The 21,511-nt window shown below is 34.6% G+C and overlaps 1 protein-coding gene across 1 annotated transcript in view; it reads right to left on the minus strand.

The window, feature by feature from the left end:
* Nucleotides 1–21,511, minus strand: part of LOC134205078 (sterile alpha motif domain-containing protein 5) — an 872,402-nt gene that overhangs the window by 111,981 nt on the left and 738,910 nt on the right. The window contains exons 9-10 of the mRNA XM_062679979.1: nt 16,811–16,862; nt 15,835–15,983 (exon numbers count right to left, since the gene is read on the minus strand). Of these exons, the coding sequence (XP_062535963.1) occupies nt 15,835–15,983; nt 16,811–16,862 (201 nt within the window). The remainder of the gene's footprint in view (nt 1–15,834; nt 15,984–16,810; nt 16,863–21,511) is intronic.

Raw genomic sequence — 21,511 nt, forward strand, 5'->3', positions numbered from 1 at the left:
TTTCGCTGCATTACGACATTTTCGACCAAACGACCATTTTGGCTAAACGGCGTTTTCGGCCAAACAACACTTTCGATTGTATGTCTTTTTGACATTCTCATAACAATATTTGTTTGTCTAGAAGTAGAATGAAATACAGAGCTTATGCATGCGGCAATGTTTTCGGCAAACCCTGAAATTTGCTGAACTTAAAAAATATATGTAGAAGTTATAGCAAAAACATTTTTTGTTTTGTTTCGCGAACAAAATCAACAACAAATCTAAGCAATTTAAAATGTGTACCACCAACAATTCTGTTTTGCTTGAGTCAAATTGATTCCTACTCACCGAAACCTGACTGAGACGTGAGGTAACACTGTGCAGATCCGATATCGATCCTGCGTAGTCTCCGCTTTCCCGGTCGTGCGATCTGAAATTAGAGAAAAACCAAGAACGGATATGAAAACTACAAAGACGAAGACAACCAACAGCACGGATAGGACGAGACGATTCGGGATTCGGAAAACTCTTCCGGCTACGACTTGTTATAATGATGACGATGATATGATTATGGCTGCGGGCCAACCAGCTTGAAGCCGGCGGGAGCTCACCCAGCACCGACTAGAATAGATGCTTGCCAATAATGGGTTAGATAGAAACGATGACGATAAAAACGACGACGTCGCCGTTGGGCGTCGTCATCTCAAGAATGGTGGCGGTGGTAGTAGCAGCCCGGTCGACGATGGTGAAAATTAAATTTAAATTTAATCATTATCTAGCCTGACTGCTTTCAATTGTCGTTGCCGTCAATCCACCAGAGCGTGATCCTTCTGGCTGGATGTTTTATTCTGGAGGCGGAGATCGTTTAACGGCTTCTGAAGCCACTAATATGCTGCATATACTTTCACTCTGATAAAGCACGACGTCGATGCACGCAGGAGTAGTTTTCAAACATTTTTTTTATTAAAATACATTTTTTAAAAATATTATTTAAAAAAATCTTTGCTAGTAGGTCACCATTAAGAAAACTGTTATAAAAATGTAAAATTTTCAAACTGTTTCTATACTATCGTCCAATAATTTGGATCAAATACCCCTAAGTGTGACCAAGCTGGCGCACCTAATTGAAATTTATGTAAAATTGATTAAATTTATTGTAAAATTATAATTACAGTCAGATTTAGCCGGTCTACTGATATCACGACCTGGGATAGCGGCCCTGACAATGTAGCTACATGCAAGCAGAGCAGATTCAAAATGCGATAATGAGCTAAATCGCGATTACCTCGAGTGGGTGCCGCCGCCACCGCAGCACCGCCGGGACAGAGGATTATGATGGCTGAATCCGAAATTATTGTTAACGTTGCCGGCGATGATAAACTTATGGTGATCCACTTTACCTGGCATGTTTGAGCGGAATGATGGTCGGTGGTTTGGAGGTTGCTGCGGTACAATCAGTCCCTCGCCGGATGGGACCTCGCTGGGGATCGATATGTCGCCGGCAGATCGCAACGATATTACGCCTTGCCCTTCCCGTCCATTCGTGGTGTAGCACACCTGTCCGCCCTGCATTGATTGGGAGAGAAGAAAAGAGCAAAGTCGTATTATTCTAACAAGGCTTCAGTGAAATGGGTTGGAAAATAGGGACAAATTTCCTCCTTATAATGCAATAATCTATCCGCTAGAGCCAAGAGGTTCATCGAGAAACGGGGAAATATTCAGCTGAGATAGGCCTTAAGCTTATTTAGTCTATCCTCTTTACCTAGGGTCTTAGGACAAAACCCCATCTGTTTTGCGACTTATCCGAGCTCGGTTGGGTTCCTATTTTTTAATTCACTTGTTCAACATTCACACGCCCCTGTCTGGTTCAGCAACAGCTAAGCAAAAACTCAAAGGATGTCCATCATTATACGGGTTATTTCCGTGTCCGCTGCAGGGTATTTCCGGTGAAAAATAACCTGAAACTGGTGGCTAGGACTTCGCTAGCTTTCCCAGGAAGTCGTCAACAAGTCGCTGCTTTTGGGACATTTCGAAAGACACACACCCAAACAGACGGCTACCTAAAGGAAATCCGTCGACAAACAGAGCTTTTCATTCCACCCGCTGGGGAATCGATTTTCGCTTCAAAAGGAATGGAAAACGGGATTAAAGTCCTTCAACTGTGTGCTTAAAAGGATCTCCGATTGAGAAGATACTGAAAGATTTGCCAGAGGGTACTTTAGCTGAGAAGGAATCCTGTTATTTTAACACGGTACCAAACACAAAGGAAGGTGTGTATTCTGGAGGTCTTTAAACGCAATGCAGTGATTTTCACATGAATAAGTGATTTGAGAAACTTGTTTTGCATCGTCTCCTACAGTCAACGAATCTAACCAACAATTTTTATGGATCATTAGCAAGGCAAGCAGCAGCGTTCTAGTAAACAAAGCTTTTCAAAACCATCTTTTCGCCATTGCAAGCTCGGTTGATTTTGCGATTAAGCTTCAAAATTTCAACCACTCCATCTCTCTTTTCTTTATCGATTTCGCCTTTCAAAAACCACAACCGAATCCAACGTTCCGCAAAAATACGTCATTCAACGAAAATCCCGTCACCAGCCACAGACCACCACCGCACCGCCCGTTGACGGACTCCAACGAATAAAACCGATCGGGAGGCGACCTCCCGCCCCACGCTTGGTAAAAAATATTAATAGGTTGAACGCAATGGGACCGAAACGACGAATTTTAGTGGAAACAGGAATTTTCCATTAAATTCGGAATGTTCGAAATTAATTGAAAGCGATGAACGGCTGCTAGCACCGCAGCCACCGTCGACGGTGGCAATGACGACAACAACGGCATCAGCGACAGCTGTTTTTGGCTTTTTCTGCTCGACGAGTCGCGGCTCTCCTCGTGGAAAACTCCTTCCGCACAAAAACGAGCCAAACGGTACCGTGAAGAAAATGAATGTGTATGTGGGTTGGGTGGGTCTATTTAGGGGAACGTGAACGCAAAACACACGTACGCGTGTTTGCCTTTGGGTGAAATCCTCTTCTATCACCTCACAGTCGTACTGAATATGTGGTACGTGAAGCATTATGGAAGCAATTGTAACCACACAAGAGAATGCTTTATTCGTTCCTAATCCTGCATGATGGGAGAGGTGTTACTATCCAGCAGCAATGTACTTGGGCAATTTCACCCAACTAAAATAAATGAAAGGAGGCATTGAAATAAATAATATCCATGAAAAATTAGAATAAAAAGATTAAAATAACAAAAACTAGATTTTTAGATTTTAAATTTAATTATTTTTAAATTATTTTAGATTTAGATTTAGATTTTAAAACTTTTAGATTTTGAAATATTTGGATCTTTAGATCTTGAAATTTTTGGATTTTAAAATTTCAAGATCTCAAGATTTTAAGATTTTAAGATTTTAAAATTTTATGATTTTAAGATTTTATGATTTTAAGATTTCAAGATTTCAAGATTTCAAGATTTAAAGATTTTAAGATTTTAAGATTTTAAGATTTTAGGATTTTAAGATTTTAAGATTTTAAGATTTTAAGATTTTACGATTTTAAGATTTTAAGATTTTAAGATTTTAAGATTTTAAGATTTTAAGATTTTAAGATTTTAAGATTTTAAGATTTTAAGATTTTAAGATTTTAAGATTTTAAGATTTTAAGATTTTAAAGATTTTAAGATTTTAAGATTTTAAGATTTTAAGATTTTAAGATTTTAAGATTTTAAGATTTTAAGATTTTAAGATTTTAAGATTTTAAGATTTTAAGATTTTAAGATTTTAAGATTTTAAGATTTTAAGATTTTAAGATTTTAAGATTTTAAGATTTTAAGATTTTAAGATTTTTAAGATTTTAAGATTTTAAGATTTTAAGATTTTAAGATTTTAAGATTTTAAGATTTTTAAGATTTTAAGATTTTAAGATTTTTAAGATTTTAAGATTTTAAGATTTTAAGATTTTAAGATTTTAAGATTTTAAGATTTTAAGATTTTAAGATTTTAAGATTTTAAGATTTTAAGATTTTAAGATCTTTAAGATTTTAAGATTTTAAGATTTTAAGATTAAGATTTTAAGATTTTAAGATTTTAAGATCTTTAAGATTTTAAGATTTTAAGATTTTAAGATTTTAAGATTTTTAAGATCTTTAAGATTTTAAGATTTTAAGATCTTTTAAGATTTTAAGATTTTAAGATCTTTAAGATTTTAAGATTCAAGATTTAAGATTTTAAAGATTTGAAGATCTTTAAGATTTCAAGATCTAAGATTTTTAGAAGATTTTAGAAGAATTTTAGAATTTTAGAATTTAGAATTTTAGAATTTTAGAATTTTAGAATTTTAGAATCTTTTAGAATCTTTAGAACTTTAGAATCAAGAATTTAAGAATCTTAAGAATTAAGAACCTTAGAATTTTAGAATTTAGAATCTTAGAATTTTAGAATTTTAGAATTTTCCAGAACTCAGAATTTTAGAATTTTAGAATTTTAGAATTCCAGAATTTTAGAATTTTAGAATTTTAAAACTCAGAATTTTAGAATTTAGAATTTTAGAATTTAGAACCTTTTAGAATCTTAGAATTTAGAACTCCTAGAACCTTTAGAATCTTAGAACCTTAGAATCTTAGAACCTTAGAACCTTTAGAATTTTAGAATCCTCAGAACTCAGAACCTTTAGAATCTCAGAATCCTAGAACCTTAGAACTTGAGAACCTCAGAACCTTAGAACTCAGAACCTTTAGAACCTTAGAATCTCAGAACCCTAGAACCTTTAGAATCTCAGAACCTTCAGAACCTTAGAACCTCAGAACCCAGGAACCCCAGAACCTTAGAATTTTAGAACTCAGAACCTCAGAATCTTAGAACCTTAGAACCTTAGAACCTTAGAACCCTAGAATTAGAACCTTTAGAACCCTAGAACCTTCAGAACCCTAGAACCTTAGAATCTTTAGAACTCCAGAACCTTAGAACCTTAGAACCCTAGAACTCAGAATCTTAGAACCTTAGAATTTAGAATTCCTGAATCTTTAGAACCTTAGAACTTAGAACTCCAGAATCTTTAGAACTCAGAATTTTAGAACCTTAGTAACTCAGAATCCTTAGAATCCAGAACTAGAACCTTTAGAACCCTAGAATCCTCAGAACCTTAGAATCTTTAGAACCTCAGAATTCCCAGAACTCCAGAACCTTAGAACCTTAGAACTTTAGAACTCTTAGAATCCTTAGAACTCAGAATTTTAGAACTCAGAACCTTAGAACCTTAGAATCCTTAGAACTTTAGAATCTTTAGAATTTAGAATCTTTAGAACCTTAGAACCTTTTAGAATCTTTCAGAACCCAGAATTTAGAACCTTAGAACCTTAGAATCTCAGAATTCAGAACCTTAGAACTCAGAATCTTAGAATCTCAGAACTTCCAGAACTCAGACCTTTAGAACCTTTAGAACTCAGAATCCTTAGAATCCCTTAGAATCCCAGAACTTTAGAACCTTAGAATTTTAGAATCTCAGAACCTTTAGAACTTTAGAACTCCAGAACCTTAGAATCTTAGAATCTTTAGAACTCAGAACCTTAGAATCTAGAACCCCAGAATTTTAGAACCTTAGAATTCCAGAATCTTAGAACCCTTAGAACCTCAGAATCTTAGACCTTTAGAACCCAGAACTCCAGAATCTTAGAACCTTAGAACCCTAGAATCTTAGAACTCCAGAATCTTAGAATCTTGGTAGAACTTGTGTTAGAATTTTAGAACTCAGAATTTAGTAATCTTTAGAATCCTTAGAATCCTTAGAATTTTAGAATCCAGAACCTTAGAATTTTAGAATCCCTTCAAATTTTAGAATTTAGAATCTTAGAATTTTAGAACCTTTTAGAATTTTAGAACTTTAGAACCTTAGAATCTTTAGAACCTTTAGAATTTTAGAATTTGAACCTTAGAATCTTAGAACCCTTAGAACTTAGAACTTTTAGAACCTTAGAATCTTTAGAATCTCAGAATCTTAGAATCTTTAGAATCTTAGAATCCCTTTAACCTTTAGAACCAGAATTTTTAGAACCTTAGAATTTTAATCCCCAGAATTTAACTTAGAACCTTTTAAACCCCAGAATTTAGAATCTTAGAATCTTTAGAACCTTTAGAATCTTAGAATCCAGAATTTTAGAACCTTAGAATCCTTAACTCAGAACCTTTAGAACTTTCAGAATCTTAGAACTCCAGAACCCTTAGAACTCTTAGAATTTTAGAACCTTAGAATCTCAGAACCTTAGAATCTTTAGTAACTCAGAATCTCAGAACCTTAGAACTCAGAATCCTTAGAACTTAGAACTTTAGAACCTTAGAACTCCAGAACCTTAGAACTCAGAATCTTAGAATTTTAGAACCTTAGAATCTTAGAACTCCAGAACTCAGAATCCTTAGAACCTCAGAACCTTAGAACCTTAACTCAGAACCTTTAGAACCTTAGAATTTCAGAATCTTAGAACCTTAGAATCTTAGAATTTTGTGAACTCAGAACCCAGAACTCAGAACTCAGAACCTTAGAACTTTAGAATCTTAGAACTCCTTAGAACCTTAGAATCCTTAGAATCTTGTGAACCTTAGAATCTCAGGAAACTTTCAGAATCCTTTAGAACTCCTTAGAACCTTGAATCTCAGAATCTTAGAATCTCAGAACTCAGAATCCCAGAACCTTTAGAATTTTAGGAACTTTAGAACCTTAGAATCCTTAGAACTCAGAATCTTTTAGAATCTCAGAACCCAGAACCTTAGAATCCAGAACCCTAGAACTTAGAACTCAGAACCTCTAGAACCTTTAGAACTCAGAATTTTAGAATCCTTAGAACCCTAGAATCCCCAGAATCTCAGAACCCAGAATCTTAGAACTTTAGAACTCCAGAATCTCAGAACCTTTGTAGAACCTTAGAATTCCTGAACTTAGAATCTCTTAGAATTAGAACCTTTAGAATCTTAGAATTTAGAACCTTTAGAATCTTAGAACCTTAGAACTCAGAATCTTTAGAATCCTTTAGAATCTTTAGAATCTCCTTTAGAACTTTTAGAACCTTAGAACTCCAGAATTCCTTAGAACTTAGAATCTTAGAACTAGGAAACCTTGCAGAATCTCCAGAACCAGAACTTAGAACTCCAGAATCTTAGAACCTTTAGAATTCCAGAACCTTAGAACCTTAGAACTCCAGAACCCTTAGAACCTTTAGAACCTTAGAACCTTAGAACTCTTAGAACTTTAGAATTTTAGAACCTTGAATCTTAGAACCTTAGAACCTTTAGAACCTTAGAACTCCTAGAACCTTAGAATTTAGAACCTTTAGAATCTTTAGAATCTAGAACCTTTAGAACCTTAGAACCTTAGAATCCTTAGAACCCAGAACCTTAGAATTTAGAACTCCAGAACCTTAGAATCCTTAGAACCTTAGAACTCAGAACTCAGAACCCTTTAGAACCTCAGAATCTTAGAACCCAGAACCTCAGAACCTTGTGAACCTTAGAACCTTTAGAATTTTAGAACCTTAGAATCTTAGAATTTTAGAACCTTTTAGAACTCCAGAATCCTTAGAATTTTAGAACCTTAGAATTCCCAGAATCCAGAATCTTAGAATTTTAGAATCTTTAGAACCTTAGAACTCCAGAATTTAGAACCTTTAGAATCCCTTAGAATCTTGAGAATTCCTTAGAATTTTAGAACTTTTAGAACCTTAGAACCTAACCCTTAGAACCTTAGAATCTTAAAGAACCTTAGAATCTTAGAACCCTAGAACTCAGAATTAGAACTTAGAACCTTAGAACTTTTAGAACTTTAGAACCCTAGAACTCAGAACCCAGAATTTTAGAACCTTAGAATCTTAGAACCCAGAACTCCAGAACCTTAGAACTCAGAATCTTTAGAACCTTAGAACCCAGAATTTAGAACCTTTGTGAACCTTTAGAACCTTAGAACTCAGAACCTTAGAACCCAGAACCTTAGAACTCCAGAAACCCTAGAACCTTAGAACCTTAGAACTCCAGAATTAGAACCTCAGAACCTTTAGAACCTAGAACCTTAGAACCTCAGAATCTTAGAACCCTTTAGAATCCTAGAACTCAGAACTCAGAACCTTAGAACCTTAGAACTCCTTGAACTCAGAACTCAGAACCTTAGAACTTGTAACTCCAGAACCCAGAACCTTAGAACTCCAGAACCTTGGTGAACCCCAGAATCCAGAACCTCAGAACCCTTAGAATCTCAGAACCTTAGAACTCAGAACCCAGAACCCCAGAATCTTAGAATTCCAGAATCTCAGAACCTTGAACCCAGAATTTTAGAATCTTGAACCTTAGAATCTTTAGAACCTTAGAACTCCAGAATCTTAGAATCTTAGAATTCAGAACCTTTAGAATCTTAGAACCTTAGAACCTTAGAATTTTAGAACCTTAGAACCTTAGAACCTTAGAACTCCAGAACTTTAGAACCTTAGAACCTTAGAATCTTAGAACCTTAGAACCCAGAACTTTGAACCTTAGAACTTTAGAACCCAGAATTTAGAACCTTAGAACCAGAATCTTTAGAACCTTAGAATTTTAGAATCCAGAACCTTAGAACTCCTCAGAACCTTAGAACCTTAGAACTCCAGAACCTTAGAACCTTAGAATTTTAGAACCCAGAATTAGACCTTTAGAACCAGAATTTTAGAACCTTGTGAACCTTAGAACTCAGAATCTAGAACCCAGAACCTTTAGAACCTTAGAACTTAGAACTCTAGAATTTCCATTTGAACTCCAGAATCTTTAGAACCTTGAATTTTCAGAACTCAGAATCTTAGAATCTTAGAATCTCAGAACCTTTAGAATCTTAGAATTTAGAACTTCAGAACTTAGAATCTTAGAATCCTTAGAACTCCAGAATTAGAACCTTTAGAACTCAGAACTCCTAGAACCTTAGAACCTTAGAACTCCTTAGAATCTTAGAACCAACCTTTAGAACCTTTAGAACTTAGAACCTTTAGAATCTCAGAACCTTAGAACCTTAGAACTAGAATCTTAGAACTTAGAACCCAGAACTCAGAACTCCAGAACCTTAGAACTAGAATCCTTAGAAACTTTAGAATTTAGAATTTAAGAATCTCAGAACTTTAGAACCCAGAACCTTTAGAATCAGAACCTTAGAACTCTTAGAATTTTAGAATCTTGTGAACCTTTGAACTTAGAATCTTCAGAACTTAGAATTTTAGAATCTAGAATTTTAGAACTCCAGAATCTTAGAACCTTTAGAATCTTTAGAATTTTAGAATCTTAGAATCCTTAGAACTTTAGAACCTTAGAACTTTAGAATTTTAGAATCTCAGAACCTTAGAACTTTAGAACCTTAGAATCTTAGAATTTAGAACCTTTAGAATTTTGTGAACCCTAGAACCTTAGAACCTTAGAATCCTTTAGAATCTCAGAACCTTAGAACTCAGAACTCAGAATCTTTAGAACCTTAGAACCTTAGAATTAGAATCTTTAGAACTCTTAGAACTTAGAACCTTAGAACTTTAGAATCTCAGAATCCAGAACTCCAGAACCTTTAGAACCTTAGAACCTTAGAACTCAGAACCTTAGAATCTTTTAGAACCTTAGAACTTTAGAACTTAGAATCTTAGAACTCAGTAACCTTAGAACTCCAGAACTCAGAATCTTAGAACTCCAGAACCTTAGAACCTTAGAATTTAGAACCTTAGAATCTTTAGAACTCAGAACTCAGAACCTTAGAATCTTAGAACCCAGAACTTTTAGAATTTTAGAATCTTTAGAACTCAGAATTTTAGAACCTTTAGAACCTTAGAATCCTAGAACCTTAGAACTCCAGAATCTTTAGAATTTAGAATCTTAGAACCTTAGAACCTTAGAATCTTAGAACCTTTAGAACTCAGAACTTTAGAATCTTAGAATTTTAGAATTCAGAATCTTAGAACCTTTAGAATCTTAGAACTCCAGAATTTTAGAATTTTAGAACCTTAGAATCTTAGAACCTTTTAGAACTTTAGAATCTTTAGAACCTTAGAACTCAGAATCTTAGAACCTTAACCCTTAGAACTTAGAACCTTAGAATCTTTAGAACCTTTTAGAATCTTTAGAACCTTAGAATCTTAGAATCTTTAGAACTTTAGAACCTTTAGAATCCTAGAACTCCAGAATTTTAGAATCCTTAGAATCTTAGAATTTTAGAACCTTAGAACCTTAGAATCTTTAGAACTTTAGAACCTTTAGAACCTTTAGAACCCAGAATCTTAGAACTCCAGAACCTTAGAATTTTAGAACCTTAGAACTTAGAAACCAGAATCTTTTAGAATCCTTAGAATCTTTAGAACTTTAGAACCTTAGAATCTTTAGAACTCAGAACCTTAGAATTCAGAACCTTAGAACTCAGAACCTTAGAACTTTAGAACCTTAGAATCTTAGAACTTTAGAATTTTAGAATCTTTAGAACCTTAGAATCTCAGAATTTTAGAATCCCCAGAATTTAGAACCTTAGAACCTTAGAACTCCAGAATCTTAGAACTTAGAACCTTAGAACCTTAGAATTTTAGAACTCCAGAACCTTAGAACTCAGAATCTTAGAACCTTAGAACCTTAGAATCTTAGAACCTTAGAACCTTAGAATTTAGAATTTTAGAACTCTCAGAACCTTAGAACTTTAGAACCTTAGAACCTTAGAACTCCAGAACCTTCTTAGAACCTTTAGAACTCCAGAACCTTTAGAACTTTAGAACCCAGAATCTTTAGAATTTTAGAACTCAGAACTTTAGAACCCCAGAACCTTAGAACCTTTAGAACTCAGAACCTTTAGAACCTTAGAACCTTTAGAATCCCAGAACTCCTTAGAACCTTAGAACCTAGAACTCAGAACCTTAGAACTTTAGAATCTTAGAATCTTTAGAATCTTAGAACTCCAGAATCTTAGAACTCAGAACCTTAGAATCTTAGAACTCAGAACTTTAGAACCTTAGAATCCTTAGAACCTTAGAACTCCAGAACTCAGAATTTTAGAACCCAGAATCTTGAACTTTAGAATTTAGAACCTTAGAACCTTAGAACTAGAATCTTAGAATCTTAGAATTTTAGAACCTTAGAACTTTAGAACCTTAGAATTTTAGAATCTTAGAACTCAGAATCTTAGAACTCCAGAACCTTAGAATGAACCTTAGAATCCTTTAGAACTCAGAATCTTAGAACCTTTTAGAACTCCAGAATCTAGAATCTTTAGAATTTAGAACCTTAGAACTTTTAACCTTAGAACTCAGAACCTTAGAATCTTTAGAATCCTTAGAACCTTAGAACCTTAGAATCTTTAGAATCTTAGAATTTTAGAACCTTTAGAATCTTAGAACTTAGAACCTTTAGAATCTTTAGAACCTTAGAATCTAGAACCTTAGAACCTTAGAACTCCAGAACTTAGAACCTTAGAACCCAGAATTTTAGAACTCAGAATCTTTAGAATCCTTAGAACCTTAGAACTCCAGAACCTTAGAACTCAGAACTCAGAACCTTTAGAACCCTTAGAACCTTAGAACTCAGAACCTTAGAACTCCTTAGAATCTTAGAATCCCAGAACCTTAGAACTCAGAATCTTAGAACCTTAGAACCTTAGAATCCAGAACTTTAGAACTCAGAACCTTAGAACCTTAGAATCTTAGAACTCAGAACCTTAGAATCCAGAACCTTTAGAATCTTAGAACCTTAGAACCTTTAGAACCTTAGAATCTTAGAACTCAGAACCTTAGAACCTTTAGAACTCAGAACCTTTAGAACTCAGAATCTTAGAACCCAGAACCTTAGAACCCTAGAACTTAGAATCTTAGAACTTTAGAACTCCAGAATTTTAGAATCCTTAGAACTCAGAACCTTAGAACTCAGAACCTTAGAACCTTAGAACCTTAGAATTTTAGAATCTTTAGAACTCAGAATCCTTAGAACCTTAGAACCTTAGAATCTCAGAACTCAGAATTTTAGAACTCAGAATTTTAGAACCTTAGAATTTAGAACCTTAGAACCTTAGAACCTTAGAATTTTAGAACTCAGAATTTTAGAATCTTAGAACCTTAGAACCTTAGAACTCAGAATCCTTAGAACCTTAGAATCCAGAATCTTAGAATCTTAGAATCTTTAGAACCTTTAGAATCTAGAACCTTAGAACCTTAGAATCCCTTAGAACTTTAGAACTCAGAACCTTAGAACCTTAGAATCCTAGAACCTTAGAACCTTAGAACTCCTTAGAATCTTAGAACCTTAGAACCTTTAGAACCTTAGAATCTTTAGAATCAGAACTTAGAACCTTAGAATCCTTTAGAACCCAGAACTCAGAATCTCAGAACCTTAGAACCTTAGAATCTTTAGAACTTTAGAATCTTAGAATCCCTTAGAATCTTAGAATCTTTAGAACTTTAGAACCTTAGAATCTTAGAACCTTAGAACTCTTAGAATCTTAGAACCTTTAGAACTCAGAATCTTTAGAACCTTAGAACCTTAGAATCCTTAGAACTCCAGAACTTAGAATCTTAGAACCTTAGAATCTTAGAACTTTTGTGAACCTTAGAACTCAGAATCTTTAGAATTTTAGAACTCAGAATCTTAGAACCTTAGAATCCCTTAGAATCCTTTAGAATTTTAGAATTTCAGAATCTTAGAACCTTAGAATCTCAGTGAAATCTTTAGAACCTTAGAACTCTTAGAATCTTAGAACCCTTAGAATTTTAGAACTCCAGAACCTTAGAACTCAGAATCCTTTTAGAACCTTAGAATCTTAGAACTCAGAATTTTAGAACCTTTTAGAACCTTTAGAATCTTAGAACTCCTAGAACCTCAGAACTCAGAATTTAGAACCTTAGAACTTTAGAATTGAATCTTTAGAACTCCAGAATTCAGAATTTCAGAATTTCAGAATTTTAGAACTCAGAATTTAGAATCTTAGAATCTTAGAACTTAGAACCTTAGAACCTTAGAATCTTTAGAATCCTTAGAACCTTTAGAACCTTTAGAACCTTAGAATTTTAGAACTTAGAATTTTAGAACCTTAGAACCTTAGAACCTTTTTAGAACTCAGAACCTTAGAACCTTAGAACTCTTAGAACTCCTAGAATTTTAGAACTCAGAACCTTTAGAATCTAGAACTTTAGAACTCAGAACCTTTTAGAACTTAGAATCTTTAGAACTTAGAACCTTAGAATCCAGAATCCAGAACCCAGAATCCTTAGAACCTTAGAATTTTAGAATCTCAGAACCTTTAGAACCTTAGAATCCAGAATTTAGAACCTTTAGAACCTTAGAACTTTAGAACCTTTAGAATTCAGAATTTTAGAATCTTAGAACCTTAGAACTTTAGAACCTTTAGAATTTTCAGAACTTTAGAACCTTAGAACTCAGAATTTTAGAACCTTAGAACCTTAGAACTTTAGAATCTTTAGAACCTTAGAATTTTAGAATTTTAGAATTTTAGAACCTTAGAACTCAGAACCTTAGAATCTCAGAACCTTAGAACCTTAGAACTTTAGAACCTCAGAATTTTAGAATCTTAGAACTTAGAATTTTAGAATCTTAGAACCTTAGAACTTTAGAATCTTAGAATTCTCAGAATCTTTAGAATTTTAGAACCTTAGAATCTTAGAACCTTTTAGAACCTTAGAACCTTTAGAACCCAGAACCTTAGAACCTTAGAACTCAGAACCTTAGAACCCAGAACCTTAGAACTCCTAGAATTTTAGAACCCTAGAACCTTAGAATCTTAGAACTCAGAATCTTAGAACCCCAGAACTCAGAATTCTTAGAACCCAGAATCTTAGAACCCAGAACCTTAGAACCTTAGAATCTTAGAACTTAGAACCTAGAACTCCAGAACTCAGAACCTTAGAACTCAGAACCCAGAACCTTAGAACCTTAGAACTTTAGAACCTTAGAACTCCAGAACTTGTAACCTTAGAACTCAGAACTCAGGAACCCCAGAACCTTAGAACTTTAGAACTCTAGAATCTCAGAACCTTGAACCTTAGAACCTTGAACTCAGAACCCTTAGAACTCAGAATTTGAACCCAGAACTCAGAATCAGAATCCTGAACTTAGAACCTTAGAACTCAGAACTCAGAACCTTTAGAACCTTGAACCTCAGAATTCAGAACTTAGAACCTTAGAACCTTAGAACTTAGAACCTTAGAACCCAGAATCTTAGAACCTTAGAATCTTAGAACCTTAGAATTTTAGAACTCAGAATCTTAGAATCTTTAGAATTTAGAATTTTAAAATTTTAAAATTTTAAAATTTTAGAATTTTAGAATTTTAGAATTTTAAAATTTTAGAATTTTAGAATTTTAGAATTTTAGAATTTTAGAATTTTAGAATTTTAGAATTTTAGAATTTTAGAATTTTAGAATTTTAGAATTTTAGAATTTTAGAATTTTAGAATTTTAGAATTTTAGAATTTTAGAGTTTTAGAATTTTAGAATTTTAGAATTTTAGAATTTTAGAATTTTAGAATTTTAGAGTTTTAGAATTTTAGAATTTTAGAATTTTTAAATTTTTAAATTTTCGAATTTTTGAATTTTTGAATTTTAGAATTTAGAATTTTAGAATTTTAGAATTTTAGAATTTTATAGAATTTTAGAATTTCAGAATTTCAGAATTTTAGAATTTTAGAATTTTAGAAGTTTAGAATTTTTAAATTTTTAAATTTTCGAATTTTTGAATTTTTGAATTTTTGAATTTTTGAATTTTTGAATTTTAGAATTTAGAATTTTAGAATTTTAGAATTTTAGAATTTTAGAATTTTGGAATTTTGGATTTTTAGATTTTGTATAGCTTTCTTGCTTTTAGAATTTTAAAATTTTAGATTTTTGGATTTTTAGATTTTATATAGCTTTTTTGCTTTTAGATTTTGTTTAGCTTTCTAGCTTTTAGATTTTGTATAGCTTTCTAGTTTTTGAACTTTTATGTTTCCAATTTTTATCGGCGAGTACAGTTTGTTCGACCTTCTCTCGCCACGCCTTTTTTTTTCTTTGTCTGTCATTGAGCTCGAGCTTAGTTGATCCATCTCGCTCTCCGCGCCCTTTGATCCTCACTTAAGTTATGGAATAAACTTTTCATTAAAATAGTTGGGAGTAAAATCCCGAAGAAATCTTTTGAGAAACTTTGGGAAATTTTCCATTCAGTTTTCCATTCATAAATTTTAATAAACATCCATTACGAAGAATTTTTAAATCGAACTAACGACAAAAATCAAATTTTACATGCAAGCACAGTTTTAATTAATTTCGATTTAAATGAACAGTAAGATCAGTTGAACAATGTGTTTATTTGCTTGTTCGAAACATGTCCATGGAAAAACATATTTTTATTTGTGTAGTTCAATAGTGATTTCATTCGGGATCCCATTAGTGGGGAACTCATGATGATGAATTAGGACTTTAGAATGAACGGAGCTTTCATTCACCTATTCCCAACACTCAGTTACGCTCCAGACTTTCACGAATTACTTCACGCTTGGTTGCATCGATCCCATCGGGCAACGTGGCGTGAGCGAGTCCCAGGAAAGAAGAGATTGGGTCTTTTTTCCCACTCATTTTTCCGCGGTTCCCACTTACACAATCCCGGAGTTAATTGCTTGGAAGGAGAATAATTAACAATTTGCAGCGCAGAAACGATTATCCTAAAAAGGCTAACTATAAGGGAAAAGTTGCTGTCCCTGGAGAGAAATACAGGAACTGGAGTGGATTTCGCCGCTGTCGAAGCAAAGGAACAAAAACGGTGTGGTAGCGGAAAAAACGATGGCAAGAAAGGGGGATGTGGATGGGGAAGTTCTAGCTTCCAGCTCTGAAGTAATTAAAAACTTACTTGTATCGTTGCGGATGGGCCCGCATGTCGCATTCCGGACATGAGGAAATCATCCGGATCGCTCTCGTACGGAGGCTCGTCGTACCAGTGGCCCTGGTGGGGCATCCGCATAACGTTGGTAACTGCGTCGTCGTACATGTAGGTGTCGTCTGAAAATGTCGAGTGAAATAGACCAATTTAGATGATGTTCTTTCATATTTTTGGATATGGGTATACAAAGAATGAACATGGAATCCATTTAAACCAATAGCATCAACGTATGTCGCAAATGGTATCACATTTCATGCTTTAGGAGTCATTCGGGAATCAATCGCTTCGACAATCGTTGATTGTGTTCAGCAACGAATTTCAATTTCGGAAATGCACACACGAAAGAGAAAATTAGATTAGCTCCGGAGGAAAATTGCATAATGAACTTTTCCTCTTCTTTTCTTGCACAGTTCAACCGTCTCTGATGGATATCGGCGGTTACCATTTTGCGACGTCAAGAAGATCTCACCAACAAACGAGAATGATGGTTGAGCGCAAGGAGCCGATTTATTCACCGCATCCCGCCCTTCGAGCAAAGCCAATTCCCGGTTGTGCAATTGTTTGATTGGATGCAATCAGTCGCAAAAATGTCGACACCCCCGTCCACATGCAAACCCAAGTTGTCGCCACTGCACGAGATGGTTGTCCTTTATGCGGGGTAGCACCACCACCATGGAAGCGAATCCTCTTCAGTGCAAAGCACATTTTCCCAAATGTTGACCGAATCGATGAATTCTAATCCTGTTTGAATTCTAATGCCTGTTGGCTCTCGTAAGGGTGAGGTAAAATGATTCAATGCAACAGAGCAACAGAAAAAATATTCCAATATCCTATCTATCCCAAAGCATTTTTCTTCATAATTTTTGAGCGTATTTATTTTTTATTTTTTTCTGCAGTTTTTTTCTTAAGAATTAGAGATCCAGATAATGATAAAAATCGTACTTACCTCGAGAGTCTCGATTCAGCTGCAGCAATCCTTGGCGAATGTCCCGTAGAATCTGCATCGTCAATCAATGTCCGGAGCAAGTGAAAGAAAAAGAATTATATTAGTACTTCAAAAAGCATGATGAAAAGAAACACGAAGGACATCGTGTTAGTACAAATTTACAAATAAGGAATTTATTTTACGGGTGAGAGTCGTGCGGGAAAGGAAAACAATGGAACTTGCTACACGAGGAGAACAATGCGCGGATTATCATTTCTGAAAAGAATACACATAATTTCCATAACAACAATCCTAATGGTGTTAAATGGGACGCCATTCGTAACTCACATCAACACTCAGAATCTATATGGAGGTGGCATTCCGCCGACACCGCCGCAAACTGTCTGACATGACGGTGGGAGCGCAGGTGTGCAGCAAACTAGTGCGGGTCGGGCGGTACGAATTGGGACTGCAGAGGCTAATCAATCACATTCCTTCTAGTGCTAAATCAGCGCGCTTCCGGGGCAAACATAAATCCAATTATCCTTTCTCCCGTCTCTCGTGCTGACTCGCAGGATGCCGCTTGGAGCGATCTCGTTTGTCGATTACATACATTAGTGCTATTATGGTACACACATATTATTATTATTATCACGGCAATGATTATTATTGACATAATACACAAGCCGGGTCGGCGAGAGATCTGAAGGCAATGATAAATAATACAGCAAATGGGGGAAAATTTGTGTAAATTTATCATCACCGTCATTGACATTAGTTAGAAACGCCTCGCTGTGGTTTATAGATTGGTAGTTTTCATCCGAAGCTGGGTGATGCTGAAGCTATTGATTTATTGCTGAGATGTTCTTACAATTGTATTATGAATAATTCAACATAAATTGTGTTCTCTGATGTCTTTATATTCGATTTAATTTATTTTTCCGTTTTCAGCGATCTTTTCAATGCGTCTGAAATACACCGAAGCAATGACAAAGCATATACTGTGAAGAAATTATAATCCGATTTATATCAATTGTTATATATGTATTCCAATGAAATTTACGTCTAGCTGAATTCACGGCAAACGATTCTACGAATTTTCAACAAACACCCACGATAACAACTACTCTGAAATGCATCTTCTAAGAAGGCCAACCAAGATAACTTTCCAGAATCATCTTCCATTACTTTGTAGCTTTATATTTAGGATCAGCACCGAAACAGCAATATAATCGTCCTTCACAGAACCAGCTGTTCCACTCGTCTGGAGCTTGTTGATTAATTTGGACAGATGATACACATATCTTCTCCGAACCGACATCACCCACCCACATCCTTTTGCATAGTTTTGCACAGACCCCGTTCACGCACCAGGAACTTGATTTTGATTCCATCCCTAGTCGGTACTCCGAAACATCTGTTGATTTAGTCAAAGTTTCCCGTTTTTGTCTATCCTCAACCGCCTCGTGATAACTGATGATACATCGAAGCTCAGACAAAACCGACAGTATCTAGATGGAGTTAATCTGTGACGCCGACTCTGTTCTCTCCGCCCAGGATGGTGGAAATTCTGTACAATGTTGGAATAGTTTTATCACTTCCCGCTTTTGGCATGCATCGAACAATGATGCTTCTAGATTGTAGCATGCAGCGACAGGCAGACGATGGGTGGCAAGGGAACCAGCGAGATTCGCCCGGATTGGATGGAAGATTGATAATCGCTCCACACGTGCGGTTCTTCAGTTGAAACTTTTCGCACACAGCTAATGTCAATTTAAACTTGGTGGTGTGGATCATCGGGAAAGCAGTCGGGTATGTCAGGGCGAAAAGCGACTTGTAATGAGAACCAAGAAACTATTCTCTAGTTCGAATGGAATACATATGATATGAAACATTCGACTTTTTCAAAATACAAACTATAAATTATTTGGCTTAACTAAAGACTTTATCAAATATATTACTGTTAGGGGAAACTGGACACACATGATCCCCGGGGACACATGATCCCCCCCTGTTTTTTCGAAAACAAATCACATTTTTATACCAGTGATATGTGCAAACGGATCCGTTGGATAGATTATTGAATCTGAGTAACATTTGATATTAGTTACTTTATGTATATGGGTTTTAGAGAGGTTTTATTATTTGAGCATTCTTAATCCTTTTTTTCTTCAAAAGAGAAAAGTTTAATAACTTTGAATATGTCCAACCAAAACGTATCAAATTTTTTCTAGACAAAGTTTCATCATTGTAGAATTGAATAAATTAATTTAATTAACTATTGCTTATTTTCCATTGAATACAAAAATCAAAACAAGATAAATGCTCAACATGGACACACTTGATCCCCCACAGTTTGGACACACTTGATCCCGAAATTGCATATATTAAGGCGTTTGTTGTATACCGTTGCATATTATTGTATTGTATGTAACAAATTGATCTGTTAAAACTCTTTTCTAGTTAAAAAGTATAATAAACGTGTAATTTGAATTTCTCAATAGTCTTATTTCATTCAAGGATGTTAACGATCATTCAGTAATTTGCGTTCGATCATTTAGTAGTATGTCAATAACTCATTCCAAAAGCTAAATTTCAAAATGTGTTGTATGGTGGACTTCTAGTGCAAAGGTACATCTAAAACTCTGCCCAATGGTTCGTTGTTTAAATTCCACTAGTAACGGAGTTAAAGCTATAGTTTCAGTAGCTTAGACTTAATGATAACAACATTCCAATCATTTTATTAAAGTTACTACAACTAGCGCTATAACTCCGTTATTAGTTGAAATCTAATAACGAACCATTAGGCAAAGTTGTAGAAAAACCTTCGCACTAGAAGTCCACCATACAACATGATTTGAAATTCAGCTTCTGGAATGTGTTATTGGCAAACCACTAAATGATTGAACGCAAATTACTGAATGATCGTTAACATCCTTGATTTCATTACCCAGAATAAAATGTAATTGATTATACTTAGTTTTGATTAGTTTCATTAAATGCATTTTAACATTATTTTCTATGAAAAAGTGTAAAAATTAGGCTTTGGAAATAATCAACAAATCACAGGGCTTAAAATCAGTATTGTTCGATCTGGTACTAAATTCTTTCCGTTTGAACCAGGAGAAATTTGCTTACAATCACCATTTATTTGTAAATCTACTTAAAGATTTTTTCAATAATAGGCACATTCAACAACTTTTAGTCAGTAGTTTAAGAGAAATCGAATTTGTGTAATAATAACACACACTTTAAAAATGATGATGCGTGACAGTACCATATTGATGTATGAAGTCACCATCCTGGTATGATCACGGTTGTGGTATTGGTAGTAAATAGTCTGACGATCTCGATGTGTCACAAGTTTTGTTATTGATCTCAAAGCAGGTACTCAGGGATATTTTCTATTAGCCATAGCATTCGCAGCGTTGCTAATTTTCAGAGATTTAATAAGAAAAAATAGATTCTAAAATTACAAAGATATATTTATGTATCGATCACATCAATCACATGTATCAATCACAAAACGAGATCCTCTAGGGCACATCATGGTTGTCGTGATATGACCACTGTCTTTTAATGGAGTGAATGGTTTGCAGATGAATCATCATCACTATGCCAATGTTGTTGCTATAGCAGACATTCTATCTGTCACTATTACTCTATTCGAGAACCAAATACTTGCCTTACTAAATACCAATATTATTTAATTTTCGCACGACTGCTATTACGACAGACTATGAAGAATTGTTAGGATTTGAGGCTAGACCAATTCGTCCTTTCATTAGACTTGGAGGAACCTAAACATGTTCAGCTCATAACGGGATCAATTTCCCCCTATATGGGGATCAAGTCTCCCGCAAGTTTTGAAAATGCCAAATATTCTATCTTTCAGCAAAATCGGTTTTTAGGTAACTTTCATGAACAAACTATTGCTTCCAATGACGTTTTTAAATAGCTAATTAAATTCTTTATCAAGTCCATCAAGAAGCGTGCAAATCTGTGCATGTTACATCGATAAATATGCTAAACAAAAAGTGGGGATCATGTGTGTCCAGTTTCCCCTATAGTTGGAGTTTGATTAGGGTCGAATTACAATGTTTCAAATAAAATTTATGATAAAATCAAATGAAATTGAATATATGAGTTCATATATGCAAGGAATGAGATTGGAATCAAAATAAAGTCGAATAGTATCGCACAGAGATTCAATTGTATATCATTACCATGAGGCTAACACAGGGAAATGTTCAACCCGAAAATTTCCTAGATCGGACCGGGAAACGAACCCAGCCACCTTCAGCATGGTCTTGCTTTGTAGCCTCACATCGTGCGATAAGGAAAGCCCGTCTATTGCAGTATTATTGGGTAGATATTGGAAATACATTCAGATAATAGTCAAAGTTTTTCTCATCGAAAATTTCAGAAATTCCATACAAATTTGAATAATAAAAAAACTCATCGTTAGAATTTCTTTAAAACACCGTTTTCGAGATTCTAAGTTTCATCAAAATATTCAAAACAAATACAAGAAAAAAGTCTAAATTGTCTAAAAGTCTAAAAAGTCTGTCATAAATTTTGAATCAAATTCAACATTTTGTGACATATTTTCGAAAATTTCAGTCAGAGTTCGCAGCAAGCCATCCGCGAGAATGTTTTTGAATTTGCTGTCACGTTTTTGTTCATGCGCGTAAACTTTATGAATCAACTGATGCTAACTAG

Source organism: Armigeres subalbatus, chromosome 1, assembly GCF_024139115.2.
Source record: "Armigeres subalbatus isolate Guangzhou_Male chromosome 1, GZ_Asu_2, whole genome shotgun sequence".
NCBI classification, from domain to species: Eukaryota; Metazoa; Arthropoda; class Insecta; order Diptera; family Culicidae; genus Armigeres; species Armigeres subalbatus.